A 15,611-nucleotide genomic window follows, 5' to 3' on the forward strand; every position below is an offset into this window, starting at 1 on the left:
TTCTGCGCTGACATACAAGACCCTACTTGGTCAAGGTCCTTCTTACATCATGGACCTTCTTAGCCAATACATCCCTTAGGTCTTCCAATTCTCGACTTCTTAAATGCATTTCATCTGAGCGTATTACTCCTGGTGGGTGTAGCTTTAGTTGCATTGCCCCTCCCTTATGGAACTCTTTGCCCAGCTACAGTTTCTCAGTTTAAAACGTCTCTCAAAACACACCTCTTTTTGGTTGTCTTCTCTCCTTAGGCTTCCTAGGTTCTTCCGCTGTTTACCAATGTACTTGTGCTTTTATCTTTTTGTATTCGAGTCTACAATGTTAATACATTAATTTGTATTGGACACTTTGATGTGAAAGGCGCTACATTTAAATGAAATATACCCAAGGCCGCATTGTTTATTTTAAACAAGCACTCATTTGTGATCCAGAATTTGATTCTAGCTGTGGCAGCTCTTTCCATTTTAGTTCTGTTTAGGGAGCAACAAAGAACAAGCATTACCTTCTTGGAGTATAAAACACAATTGCCAAGACATCAAGTTGAGATCATTTACTTTAGCTTTTGTCATTTATTTCTGAGGTTTAGCAGATCATTTCCATACTAGAGGCGCAAAACAATTACACCCTTAAAGTAGACAAATCTAAATGTAAAACTAAATTGCCAAAATGGTTTAATAGATCAATTTAAAAAAATATTCAGCAAAAAAAGGCACTTTACAGAGCATTAAAAAGGGACCAAAAAGAAAGTACACAGAAAGAGTACACGGAACTGCAAACGCAAGTCAAAAAGGAAGTTAGAAAGGCCAAGAGAGAAATAGAAATGAACATTGCTAAGGGGGCTAAAACCAATTCCAAAATGTTTTTCCAATATTACAACAGCAAGAGAACGTTCAAAGAGGAGGTTAAATGTCTAAGAGATACAAATGGCAAAATCGTAGATGAAGAAAAAAATAGCAAATATATTAAATGATTACTTTTCACAAGTTTTTACAAAGGAAGATATGGACAACATGCCCCACATGTCATCCAGTTCCTGTCCAGTTTTAAATAACTTTAGCATAACCAAGGCAGAAGTGTTAAAGGGACTAGGAGCTCTTAAAATAAACAAATCCCCTGGGCTGGATGAGATCCTCCCAATAGTACTCAAAGAAATGAAAGAAGTTATTTACAAACCGCTAACCAAGATCATGCAGCAGTCTCTTGACACAGGGGTGGTACCGACAGACTGGAAAATTGCAAACGTAATACCGACCCACAAAAAGGGAAACAAAACTGAACCAGGTAACTACAGACCAGTAAGCCTGACTTCTATTATATGCAAACTTATGGAAACTATAATAAGATCCAAAATGGAAAATTACCTATATGGTAACAGGGTCCTGGGAGACAGTCAACATGGTTTTAGGAAAGGGAGATCGTGCCTAACTAACTTGTTTGATTTTTTTGAGGATGCAACATCGATAATGGATAATTGCAAAGCATATGACATGGTTTATTTAGATTTCCAGAAAGCTTTTGACAAAGTCCCGCACAAAAGATTAATTCTCAAACTGAACACAGTTGGGATTCAAGGAAACACATGTACATGGATTAGGGAGTGGTTAACATGTAGAAAACAGAAAGTACTGATTAGAGGAAAAACCTCAGAATGGAGTGTGGTAACCAGCGGTGTACCACAGGGATCAGTATTAGGTCCTCTGCTATTCCTAATCTACATTAATGATTTAGATTCTGGTATAGTAAGCAAACTTGTTAAATTTGCAGACGACACAAAAGTAGGAGGAGTGGCAAACACTGTTGCAGCAGCAAAGGTCATTCAAAATGATCTAGACAAGATTCAGAACTGGGCAGACACATGGCAAATGACATTTAATAGAGAAAAGTGTAAGGTATTGCACGCAGGAAATAAAAATGTACATTATAAATATCATATGGGAGATACTGAAATTGGAGAAGGAATCTATGAAAAAGACCTAGGAGTTTTTGTTGACTCAGAAATGTCTTCATCTAGACAATGTGGGGAAGCTATAAAAAAGGCTAACAAGATGCTCGGATACATTGTGAATTTAAATCAAGGGAAGTACTGTTAAAACTGTACAATGCACTAGTAAGACCTCATCTTGAATATTGTGTTCAGTTCTGGTCACCTCGCTATAAAAAAGATATTGCTGCTCTAGAAAGAGTGCAAAGAAGAGCGACCAGAATTATTCCGGGCTTAAAAGGCATGTCATATGCAGACAGGCTAAAAGAATTCAATCTGTTCAGTCTTGAACAAAGAAGACTACGCGGCGACCTAATTCAAGCATTCAAAATTCTAAACGGTATTGACAGTGTCGACCCAAGGGACTTTTTCGACCTGAAAAAAGAAACAAGGACCAGGGGTCACAAATGGAGATTAGACAAAGGGGCATTCAGAACAGAAAATAGGAGGCACTTTTTTACACAGAGAATCGTGAGGGTCTGGAATCAACTCCCCAGTAATGTTGTTGAAGCTGACACCCTGGGATCCTTCAAGAAGCTGCTTGAGGAGATTCTGGGATCAATAAGCTACTAACAACCAAACGAGCAAGATGGGCCGAATGGCCTCCTCTCGTTTGTAAACTTTCTTATGTTCTTAAATGATGAAAGACACTGCCTCACGTTCTTTTGATCCTTTACAGTATGTGTTGATTGTTTGATTCTATTGACGTGTTATTTGTTGTTGCTTCTAAAAGAAAGAAAAAGAAATTACTTTGTGACTTAGGGATTCAACACAGTAATGTGGTTTTAGAGGCACAATTTGCATACTTGTTCTATATACTTGTTTTGCCTCCTTGGTTTATATTTGAGTTTGTCCCAAAACTAAGTTAACAGCGTTACAGCATCTGAATACAATGAATTATAAGAGGAACTTGTTTAAAAATCCAGCAGCTACTCTATGTCTAAACAAGGTATATGTTATTTGTATTTTTTTTATTTTACCCTTTTGAACACTTGCCATGCATTTGAGACCTAATAGGGATATGTGCCTGGTAGCTGTTAATGAGATTCTTTTATTTTGTATGATGAAAGCCATCCACAACTATTGTATAATGAACAATGATGTGCATTCAATTACACTGTATAACAAATCTGCACTCGTTGTTTTCTGTGTTTAGACACTATGACCTCCCTCTTATCTTGGTCTACTCTCTTCACAAGCCCGTGCTGTCCTGGGGCTTGGAGCACTGGTGTTCTCATTTTCCCCTTGGCCTTCATGGGTGATACGGTAGAGTCCAGTGTTACTCTACTGGTTGGATTTGACTTTACAGTGGAAACTAGATTATTACAGGAATATGTCACTCAGTGCAAATTGTCTGGAATTAGCAAGATCATTTTAATTTTGAATGGCATGACTGAAACAATAAATTATCAGAAGCAGTTTTTCCACATTGAAATATACAGTGCAAATAACTCTTCAATTACCTGTCTTTGGCAAGATTTGCTTTAGAGAGGTAATCTGTGTATATTTTAATTCCCAGTTAAAATGAGTTGTTAGACTGTTACTAACGGGGAAGATTCTATGAACAGGGCGCTGTGATGTTGTGGCGTTTGTATTGTTATTCAGTAGTTTAAGCTTATGTAGGCAAGACAGCTCTGCTGTTATTCAAGTGCATTAGCTAGCAATTTAGCTAAATTGCTCCATATCCAAGACACTTGGATTTTTTAAAATTGAAATATACAGCATTACAGTTACTGCAGTGTTAATTAAACCAAAAACAAACCAAAAAAGATATTTAAATAAACATTAAACAAAACATGAAGACATTAGTGTGCTAGTTGACAGCACCAGGTGGACATTTGGAGAAACGATGTGTGGCCTGGTTGTTTTCTGGAATCCAAAATTCAATAAAATGCAAAACAGTTACTACGACAGCCGAGCAGTGCCCCCGGTTACTGTGGCAACACTCACAGCAGTACCACAGAACATAGGAGTGGAAACCACTGAATGTTTTTCCATGTTAGGACACCGTCATAAAGTATTTGTCAGGATGGCTGTGGCTGTTAACATGGCAGTTATTTTAGGGTCATGTAGTGTTTGCCACTCCTTACACTTGCAAGTGTCTTCATTCTTGTTTTTTTTTTTTTTTTTTTTTTTTTTTTTTTTTTCCATTGTGCATCATTAGTATTTTGTAATTTTGATTTAAAAACCAACACTGCATGGAAACTTAAATGATGTCTAAGATCAATAGCATGATGTACAGTGTAATATTACCTACACATGTATTTTCTATACTCCAGTTGGAAAAACAAATGTGGTAGCAGATTCTACACAAAAACATGTACTAGGCATTACTGTAGTTTAAATCTGACTTAATAATTTCACATACCGTAACGTGTTTAGATTTGAGGCAGAACCTCATTCTTGATACTGTGAATGTAGGTCATGGTGACATATATCAAACCCCGTAGTGTGAAGTTAAACACATACTGCACATGAGCCCTTATGTCAGACCTCACAGATGAATATCCAGTAACTTAAAACTCTCAAAAACAGTCTCAGAGGAGAAATTAAGCAGCATACTGTACTCAGTACATTAAAGGAATATCCTGTACATTTCCCTTTCGTTTCATTTCTTTTTGACTATCCTATTCTGTGTGTTCTTTTTCATTCTCTATTGGCGTTTCAATTATTATTTGCCATGTGTACTGCTGTGACTACCTAATACAGTCCTCAAGGCCGATGGTAAGGTGATGGTGGTGATACTGTACATGCAGTTGCGCTGTGATCACGTGAACCATTGTGCACAGTCTGTGCAACACTGATTTTCTTCCCCAGCCTTATGGAATCTTTCAGAAGAATGTCTTTGCTACAACAGTATCAAGAATAGCAGGCACTTGATCCAAGCTGAAGCAACAACAGAGAATTATACAAAACCCACATGATAGGATAGGAAACTGGTAAGTCATTAAAAATCAGGAAAATGATAAATATATAAAGTTCATTTCATCAAGATGTGTGTGCATATATATGTGTGTGCATATATATATATATATATATATATATATATATATATCTAGATATATATATATATATATATATATATATATATATATATATATATATTATAATATATATATAATATATAATATAGTCATTAATAGCTGTGCACATAACATAGCTATCACACTTTTTGATTCCCAGCCATACCCACAAGGCACATTTCGTCTCATAAATGCATTAGATTGCATCATGCAGTCATTTCAAGATGTAGAACAGCTTCTTTAGAAAGAATGCCAAAAATGTTTTGATTTAAAAAACAAAAAAACAAAAAAAAACCCCACAAATCTTGTCTTAACATAGTACCTCTTGGGATATTTGTTAAACAGAAATTTAAAATGAAATACCTTTTATTGAAGTTAAAAATATTTTTTTTTTTTAAATTGTAACATGTTTTATTATGCTTGGGATAATAAACCATGCTGACAGCTAGCTTGGGAGATAAGTTATATATGCCTGCACCTGCCGCTGTCAAGTCACGCAAGAAGTTTGGCATTCATGCTACTGGCTGTTTTACCTGTTCCTTCATGATCTGTAAGTTGAAGGGTAGGAGAGAAAGCTATTTTATTTTGCCCAGAAAGCAGTTTTTTATTAAAAATTTCTACCCTGTCTAGTTAAGGAAATTAGTTTATAAGCAGACATTATGTGTAGGCTAAACATTTTATTGAAGTATCCAAAATAACAGAACAATGCTCTAAAACTTGGGACTGAACATTTCTAGTATTTAAAGAACATGTATATTGTTTGGGGTGCAAGGCAACATATCATATACATACACAATTGTTATCAGTAATCATATTATCAATGATGATTATTTTTTATTCCTGTCTTATCCAATACTTATTTGTCCCTAAAGAAATGTGTTGGGGGTGGGGAGCTTGTTAAGTGCCATGTAATTAAACTGGACATTACCAATTACTTAAATCCGGTCACCCTTTGTTGTGAAAGAGAACAGTTGTATGTCTTTATTAAAAAAACAAAACAAAAAAAAGAACAGCAAATGATAGAGTATGTAAAATTTAAATAACTATTAACATGAGCGAAAGATATCTACGTCCAGTTTCCCTGAAAAAAGTAAAGGAATGGTCACGTAATGCCATTAGTTGTAATGTTTTTATGCCAACATCATACTGCACCATGTGGCTATGGAGTTCTTGTAATGTACAAATCAGCACTAAGGACTGCCAGCATTCCCCGTCTCTGGAACAGGTTCTTTTACGACTCCTGTAGGTGTTGACAGGAAACACTGTTTGATGCTTCTGTATCCTCCACCCACTCTTAAAACGTGTGGAGTTGTAGACAGGAGGTGAGATTCTGTGTATTTTAAAGAATGGCTTATTATGTACTTGACCTTTTAAAGGAACAGTGTTTGACTTTGGATTCAGTTCAGGATTAAAGTCTCAAATATAAACTCTATGGTTTTGTAATTTTAACCTTTTCCCAAATGTCAGTTGTTTGCACGTGGTGTGTTCATATCCTGGCACTACAAGAGCATTCAGTTCTTATTTTTAGTTCCCGTTTGCAGTAACACAATTTCTGCAGCCGCGCCTGCTAGGCTGTCAATCACAGGCGGATGGTGACAAGTCAACAAATGTGCAAGACCTCATCTGAACATCACAGCACATTCAACAAGGCATGAAACATTCTTTTAAAACTAACTCTGTGCTCAGTGATGTACAGAGCATGATCTAAACATCCAAAATAATATTACTATACCAGGTATATGGACTATGGAGCATAAATTACATTAACAAAATAGATGACCCTCACATTAAAATATAATGATAAATCCTCCTATGGCATGTATCTGTATATCTGAGCAGTAACTTTAGTGCTACTGTAGAGTGTGTAAGGCATACTGACCCTGAGCAGATAAATACTCTGTAAAATGTTCTTTGTAACTGCTAGATTGTAGGTCTCAGTGTTTTTCTGTATAGACAGACCCTAGAAGTACAGGTTGGTGTTCATTTTATACAGCAGAGGCTTGACTCTGAACTGTACCGGGGCTTAACGTGAAAGCCTGGCTCAGTAAATTGAGACATACCAACATGGAAGTGATGTAGCCAATTCCACGTGAACTATACAGTATATTTCACTAAATATAACTTCTTGCTTTGTGTATGTACAAATGTAAAGCTGTTAAAACCTGGCAAAATTTAACTAGGAAAAAAAATACATTAAAAAAAAAACAAACAAAAAACAACAACATTTGTAGTTTAGATATCTGGCCAAGAACAGTAACAATACATCAGATTGGATGTTTCAGTGGAACAGTGCAAACTGCCACACTTAGACAAATTGTCTGTAGTGCTCTACTGGGATCTGAGGTTTCAACATGCTCACAGACAGCTAATTCCTAAATTAGATTTACAGTAACAGCACACACGGTGTGGAGTTTGAACTGTTGTGTATTTGTTATGCAGGATAGACAGTTGTAGTTATGTTATTGTCTCATTTTCTGATGTTTTTTTTTTTAAACATATCATCAAATGTGTTTTTGACTAACATTAGTTGTTTTTAATGCAAGCTTGTTTGTTTAAGCCAGGGGCTTATGGTAATATACTTTAGCTGTAGCAGTCAATGTTGTGTAGAGCTGTGATAAATGACATTGGTGAAAGCACTTTGTTCAGGGAAGCTTGGCCTTCACAACTTCTGTTGACCCTTCCTGCCCTTTTATATTTAAACCTTTCATGATAGGCTAGGATGCCACCAGCCCGACATTTGCTATTGGAGCAGAGAATTGCTGAGCAAAGTTTTCATGATTAGTAGCTTACAGTGATCAAGCATCAGAGAGTTTGTATGTGAACATGAACTCGAGAGAGAAATTTGTCCTGGAAACAAATTCATGAGACAGCTCAAAGGGAAACTGTCATAAAAAGACACTTGAAGAACTGGATAACACTGAAGAAATTATTTATCTAAGTCTAGATGCTTTGATTTAAAAGGTACAAAATCCTTGCTGTGCTTCGGCAGGATTTTTGGTGTTTGTTTTGTCTGCGTACAGTCTGTAATAGTTTGAAAAGTTACTGCAAATTCCTGAAAACTGTCTCAGGGGGACTCACTATAGTATAGAGGCTGTGTAACTAAACAAGGACCTACTGGGTGCTGTTCTGTTGAATCTGTGGCAGGTTTGTTAATGAGTTTTGTTTCTGAGGACTGCTGATCTAAAAGGAATGAGCGTTTAATGAGACACAGACTGTTGCTGGGCTGACTGCCACTGCTTTCTGTGTGTACATATCCCAAGTGCAAAATGGCTGCTTCCTGGAGAAGATGTAGAAGAAGTCTGGAATAAGTTAGGCTAATAACGTTCTTTTTTTTTTCCATTTTGTTTTTCATATTCAAATATATTTAAAGAGAACGATGTATGTGTAAATGACCGTGTATCATAATGGGGAATGTCTGTGGATGTGTGAGAAGTCCAAAGGAGGACTATTACATTGACCCAGCCAGGGCTCCTTTAAGTCACACAGAACATTCCAGAGGCAGAAGATATTTTCAGCAGAAGAAGAAAAGGAAACTGCAAACCACCAATTCTCTGACAAGTCACAGTGGGGAGAGTTCACTGGGAGAAAACATAACAGCCAGTGTTTTGTGGGAAGATGGGGCTGAAAGGGATTCCAGTGGACTTCCCATGGATGGACAGCATTTTACTGCAAAGAACACGCCAGATAAAAATAAAGAGGTATCTACAAACTATAGTGAATCGGGGTCACTGGAAAAACATGGGAGTATCCCCTCTATGGAAGTTCAGAAATCATCCTCTCTTTCATATTCAGATGAGAAGGACTTGCCTCACCTCGCAGGGAATGCAGAATCAATTGATACATCCAGAATAGAGTGGGCCGCAGAAGACAACAGGCTTCATTATGATAAAAAGAAACAAAGGCCTAAATATATTGCATCAAAAGAAATTGTGCTAGACCAGCGAATAAATGGACTGCCTTTTAAAAAAGCAGTCAGCTTAAGCTGTGTCGATTACCTTCTTGAAACCTGCCAGCTTGAAAACTGCTCTCACAACGAGGTGTCTGAACAAGAGAAACTTCATAAAAGCACTGAAAACCAGCTCTACATTACTCCTGGTTTAGTTCCTAAATCTGTCAGGCCAATAAAGAAAAAGAGACCACATACCTATTGTGGGGGTTCCTTGTCACAGAACTTATTCTCTGAACTTTTCCAAAAACTTCAACATGAGGTCACAGACCTCGCACTTGCATCACCAACAGAACACAAGGTAATAAAAAGACCAGCTTTCAACACTTTTGTTACTAAAATTGATTCCATTACTGGCAAAACTAAATACATTATGTTCTTTCTATGTGATGTGTTTTGTTTCACAATATCAGCTAATGCACATTTATCTTTTAGGTCTGTTTCTGAGTGCTGGGAACCAGACCTTATTGTGCTTTGGAGTAGCCTTGGGATGATGATGATAATAATAATAATAATAATAATAATAATAATAATAATAATAATAATAATAATAATAAACACTATTGCTGCTTTTGTGTAGGAGCAATGTTTTATTCGGGGTTTATGAAAGGAGTAGCCTGGAAAGAAGAGAGAACAAGCAGTTGCAGTATTTAAAACAGAAACAGAAAGTTTGATGGAGCCAGTGATGTAATTGTTTCCATTTTAAACAAGAAGGTTTTTAGAGTCAACCACAGGCAAGAACTTTTTTTAGGAGCAGCGATTTCCAAGGATTTTTTTTTTTTCCTCTTAGGAACAGAATTGCATTAGGCTGATTCATAGTGCAACTCTGGCCACTTTGTTACAATGCCTAGAAATTGAAAACAAAAAAAAAACTAACAAAAAACAATACAATGGGGGCAGTTGAAGTATTACAGCACCATGGGGGATGGGAAGGGGTGGTGACCTTGATACAGTAACAGGCAATGATTAGGGGGAGGGTATGAACGTGCTGGGAGTGTAGTACATACATTGAACTTTACCCAGCATTGTTTTTTTTTCTGGTGCCTCATTGATTTCATTGAAATGGAAAGGTATTCATGATAGGCAGGGGTCAATGTAACATGTACTTTCACTTTTGTGTTTATTATCAGCTTTCTATATAACTTTTAAAGTCGTCGTTAAAATGACGTGTTGCTTGGCAGATTTGTATACGGTATTAGACTGGACTTTAGAAGGTTAATATGAGTGTTCAGCACACCTTTTAGTAATTCTGTCGCAATGTTTTTTTTTTTAGTTTTTTCTTTTTAACAAAACTGAGCTTCATAATTGAACATGTATCAATGCAGTTGGGGCATTGATTCTTCTAAGTACAGCAAACAGGTCAATCAAACAGGTGGCATTCATGCAAACTACTGCTACTGAATTACAGTACAAGTGAGATCTATTACCATCAGTCTAGTACAACCTTGTTACATCTGCAAGTTATTTATTAGACTAAATTAGGCACAGTAGGGCCACTAGTAAAATCCTGTGTTAATGTGTTATTTAAGCCTTGTTTGCAGATATGGGACCACTTCTAAAAGACTAATGCCTGTCCAATTTCTCAGTGTAGCAGTTGAGATGATGAGGTTGATTAACTCATGCAGCAAGTAATTTATTGTAGAAATTAAAGGCTCTGTTTTTTTATAAGTACAGAATAAAACAATTGCATCCAGGTAAATGTGAAGCACTTCTAAACAATAAATTAGCTTTATGGTTAGCTTTAACTAATCTGCATCATAGAAATACGTATGGTATGATTCTTGTTGCATTTTGTACGTTTTTAAAAATTATAAAGGATTGGCACATCTTAAATCAAGGTAAAGTAGAAATATCTTAAATGGCAAGTGTAGGTTGGGAATATTGGTTGGCTGGATTCAGTTTAAAGAACGAAACCTGATTCTAGTTAAAGTTAGTACAAACAGAAAAATGGTTTAATTTTGATTGCAGGTTTAGCTTCCTTTCCCCCCACACTCATCTATGTCTCCTTGTAAAAGTCATCCTTGTGATCCTCAAATTTCACAAGCTCCCAGACAATAAACATTGCCCTTCTGTTCAGAGAAGGATTCACAGCCAAGAGAGCTTTAAAGAACAACTTAAGTCCAAGCCTTGGCTGTGTCTTAATTTTGGAACACTATTTTAACAGCTGACCAGTATCTGTCCCCTCTTGAATATATTACCTAGAATATGTTATCCAGATCTTGTGTTAGATAGTTACATACTTGTATTGGCTGTGCAGTTTCTACCAGGCAGGTCAAATGTAAATATCAAATTTAAACAATTTTGATTCACACATGATCATTTTTATTCTGAAACAATGAGAAAACACTCTGGTCAGACATGTCTTGGGTATGGATCTTGCCTTCCCAACATACGTACAGTTTTTGTTGAAGTGTACACAACATATTCCTGCCTCAGCATAACAAAATTCAGAAGAAAATACTAAACCATGCATTTGACTATATGTTGGTTGCAGTTAGTGGTTTCATTTAAGTGTAGACTGTAGGATTTATTGTAGATATTTCAGGATATGAGGTTGGATATATTACAGTGTAAGACATTTGTTCTAAACGTTTATAATTTTGTAGTCTGTGTGGACCAAATTCCTCCCTTTCTCAGGACCAGCCTTTTGAGAATATCCACAAAGCTTGCAGTCTTTATTTACTGAAGGTTTTTAAACATTTCAGTACCTCATTCTTTGTAATTGGCTCAGTAGAAAAGGTACACATTTAGAATAATAACATTGATTTATTATGTTACATTCAGCTAGATTTTCAGAAAGGAAAATATCACCCAATAAAGTAACCAGATCGGAAATAAACTACTCAGACAATGTATCTATTGGGTTGTTAGTAGCCCAAAGCAAGGGTGCTGGAACTAGGGGTGCTGGGGGTGAAGTAGCACCCCCTGGCTTCGCTTGGCTTCCATCATATACCAGGGTTACAGTTTTGTTCAATGGCTTTCAGCACCCCCACTTTAAAAATTGTTCCAGTACCACTGGCCCGAAGTTGTGTATTATTACTTTTAAAATTGTAACTGGTGTTTTTTCCTTTCAGAATTAAGTAAAATACTTTTAAGGGCTGGTTTCACAGCACGTCTTGGACTACCTAATTTTACTTTAGGTACGGTACTCCAAGACTAGTGCTACTCAGAGTCTGTGAAACCAGTCTTGCATCTTGTCCATTACTTCAGAAAGCTAAGCTCTTCATGTCTCACCATTGTCCCATCTCTCACCATTTCTCACTTTCTTCATGCCTTTTAGATCTCTGATATCCATGTTTTCGGGGAGTCAGAGGATATGACCGCTAAAGAGAAACTGCTGATGTGGTCTCAACAGACAACTGAAGGCTACGTTGGTGTACGGTGTGAAAACTTCACTACCTGCTGGAGAGATGGGAGGCTGTTTAACGCCATCATTCATAAATACAGGTACTGTGCTTTAAAAGGGAGATAAGTTCGGTAGTGTAGACTGATTTTGATGAAGTCTGGCAATAAGCCATTAAACATCTCAATGTAAATGTGAAGTGTTAATGCTGTAAAAAAAAAAAACTTAAACAGACTAGTAGTGTGAGATCAGGACAAGGATAATTGTTAATGTTCAACCACCCATTACTAACGTCTGTTTAGTACCATATACGTTTACTACACAAAGTGGTTTTAGATGATCATTTATAATTTCTGAATATAGTTTGATTCTGTACTTTCTGCTTTATATGACTTTGATATGCTGTATATTAAAATAACTTTTATGAGGGAACTTTCGTCTGCTTACAGTACATGCTTGAGCTAGAAAAATACTCGTTACCCTGAGAAAAAAAAGAGTCACATAATTATCGTATTATCTTCTGGAAGTGTTTTTCAAATGCCCTCAACTGTTTGGAATTTAGTTTACAGCACTGCAGTTGTTTCCTTTATCGGTACTGCTGATTGTAGACCTTTAGTTTTTGTGTATTTACATATTTGTTATGCATATTGCCTGTGCTATGGGCATTAAGAAGAAAGCTGCCTGGAGGCTGACACGGACACGGACCTGGAGTGGGACGAGCCCCAGCGTCCAGCGCCCTGAAGGGGGGAGCCCGAGCGTCCAGCGCCCTAAAGGGGGGAGCCCGAGTCTCCAACACCACTGAGAGAAACCCCGCTGTCTTCCGTGCCACCGATGCCATGGCCGCAAGGCCCTGCACCCCTGCCAACTACATGGCAGTAGAGCCACTGGGAAGCCTACCTCCAGTCACTTGAGATATCGAGCGGGTGCTCTGCCTGCGGGGAGTGGGGGCACTTCCTGACCAACTGCCCTTTTCCAGGAATGGAGGATGAACCACTGCCAGAGGGCCGATGGGATGCCTACTTCCACCTTCTTGAGGTCTCGAGTTGGCGCCCTGCCTGCAGGGAGTGTGGGCACTTCCTGGTCATCTGCCCCCTCCAGGAGGAGGGGGAGGAACAACTGCCAGAGTGCCCCGCACTGAGGTCAGTATTGTTTTTGCCTCCACCACCAGAGGGAGACTATCTACATCTTCAGCCACCATCACCAGATGGAGACTACCTGCTGCTCCCACCTCTCACACAAGAGGGAGACTACCTGTTACACCTGTCTCCACCACCAGAGGAGCCTAAGCTACCTCCCAAGGGTCAGCACCTGCCATCACCTCCCAAGGGTCAACTTCTACCCAGTCCTGCCAAGCCTGCATCTCCTAGGACTGCCACGCCTAGGGCCGCTGAGCCTGCATCGCCTGGGGGAGGCCTGCTTGCCATCGCCTGGGGGAGGCCTGCTTGCCATCGCCTGGTGAGGCCTACACAACACTGCCCGGGGATGCCTGCTTGTCATCACCCGGGGCTTTGTTGTATCCAGCAACAACATTTGCGCTGCCGGAAATTCTGGGGCCGGAGCCCCAAGAGAAGGGAGCCGTTGGCTACAGAGAAGGGGTGATGGTGAGGAGACCACCTCCACTTGGAATGGTTGCACTACCGGAGTACGCAGAACCGCTGGCACTGCCGGAGTATTCAGCACTGAGGGCAGCCTTGTCGCTGCCAGCACCACTGCCATCGCCCCGGGAGGCCTGTTCATCACTCTTAGGTTACCGCTGCTTTAAAATGACCAGTTAGAAGTCTATATGGCCATGACTCCTATATTTCACATCCTGTTATTTTCATATGCACAATTCCCATTAAAGCAGAGCGCGTAGCAACACAGGCTGTGCTGATCTATGGCTCTTTAGTTTTATTTTAACTGTCCTTAAGAGGGATTTTTTTGAGAATATGTGCTTGTGCAATTGTACAAAACAGGTGTACAAAATGTCATTTTATGGTATGAAGAGAATTAGGTTATGTCTTCCTTTATAATAGTAAAAGGTAGATGATACCAGAAACAGAAGAATGAATACTCTTTGCAGCCTTAACAGGTGCAGGAAATCAACCCTGAGGAAGTGATTGATGGGAAATAAGGATTCTGAAGAATTTTAGAAAACAGCCTGAAACAAATCTGTATGTTATTACTACATGCTGCTTCTTGCAAATGATTTTCATTAAGCAGAGTTTTAAATCAGTTTTCTCTCCCTAGAATACTTAACTTATGTGAAAAATTATTGACCTCCTTTACAGTTATGTGTTGCAGACTTGGGGAGGGGGTTGAGAGGAGAAAAAAATGTAGTCCAGAAGGGGCTTAAGGACTACACCCCCCAGATGCCATGGGAAGGAGCCAGGGTGAGGTTCACCTGGCTCCTAAAATTTAATGAATGCCACCGGTCTGTAATCAGGAGGGACAATATGTTTGTTCATGGCAGTCTGTGTGAAGGCAAGAGGCTGTCAGTTGGTGTAAGGCACTGTGTAAACATGCGTGTGTAAAAGTGTTGTGTGACTGATAAACAGTTTAGCCGTGCAGTGGAATAGTTGTAAGGAAAAGAAATAGAAAGTATAGTTTAGCACTACATGTGGGAATTAGGTTTTGTTTTGTTTGTTTCTGTTAATAATATAAACCGTGCGAAAGTGCTTCAAAAATTCAGTTTCTGTCTCTGGGTCTGCTTACAAGGGGCAAACGAACCTGAAATTAAGCGAAATCCTTCACACATGATATAAAGCATCCTTTCTGTTCATATTAGAAAAGCAGGCTTTAGCTTCAGCGATGATCTCATCTGGAAACCACGAGTTCCCCCCAAATATTTTTTCTTATATAATCTAACAAAAGAGGTCCTGTGAATTGTGCTGAAAGCAGTTACCTAATACTGTAGGAATGGAGAGAACTTTTTTTTTTTTTATTCGGCTTCTGTCAAAACAAGCTTTTTTAACAGAGCTGCCATTCATACTGTGAGAAATTGACTTGTTACTTGATATAAAAATGATATTTATAAGTTTGTGACAAGTTCGATTGTTCAAATGCATGAACCTGATACCTGACTGACACTTGTCATGCTGACAAGATCTTTGGCACATTCCATCTACCCCTAAAGACAATGTGAGACTGACGTTTCCTTTTCCGTTGCAGTTTATTTTTCAGCATTATTTTGCAACAAAATTATATATAAATAATAGAAACATTGTAGTCAAGTTAAAAGTTGCGGCAACTTATAAAAGGTTGTGTTTTGTATTAAAAATTGGAGTTTGCGCATCACGGCCCATGATTCTTATATATATGTATGTGTGTGTGTATAATAT

At 38.2% G+C, this 15,611-nt stretch overlaps 1 protein-coding gene across 15 annotated transcripts in view; it reads left to right on the forward strand.

The window, feature by feature from the left end:
- LOC121316843 (dystonin-like) overlaps positions 1–15,611 on the forward strand; it is a 184,373-nt gene that overhangs the window by 60,106 nt on the left and 108,656 nt on the right. For 14 of the 15 annotated variants that reach the window (XM_041252112.1, XM_041252095.1, XM_041252101.1 and 11 more), the window contains one exon: positions 12,229–12,395. In XM_041252112.1, the coding sequence (XP_041108046.1) occupies positions 12,229–12,395 (167 nt within the window). Of the gene's footprint in view, positions 1–8,386; positions 9,250–12,228; positions 12,396–15,611 lie in introns of those variants that run through there. The other variant, XM_041252103.1, reaches the window with a different exon arrangement.

Source organism: Polyodon spathula, chromosome 6, assembly GCF_017654505.1.
Source record: "Polyodon spathula isolate WHYD16114869_AA chromosome 6, ASM1765450v1, whole genome shotgun sequence".
NCBI classification, from domain to species: domain Eukaryota; kingdom Metazoa; phylum Chordata; class Actinopteri; order Acipenseriformes; family Polyodontidae; genus Polyodon; species Polyodon spathula.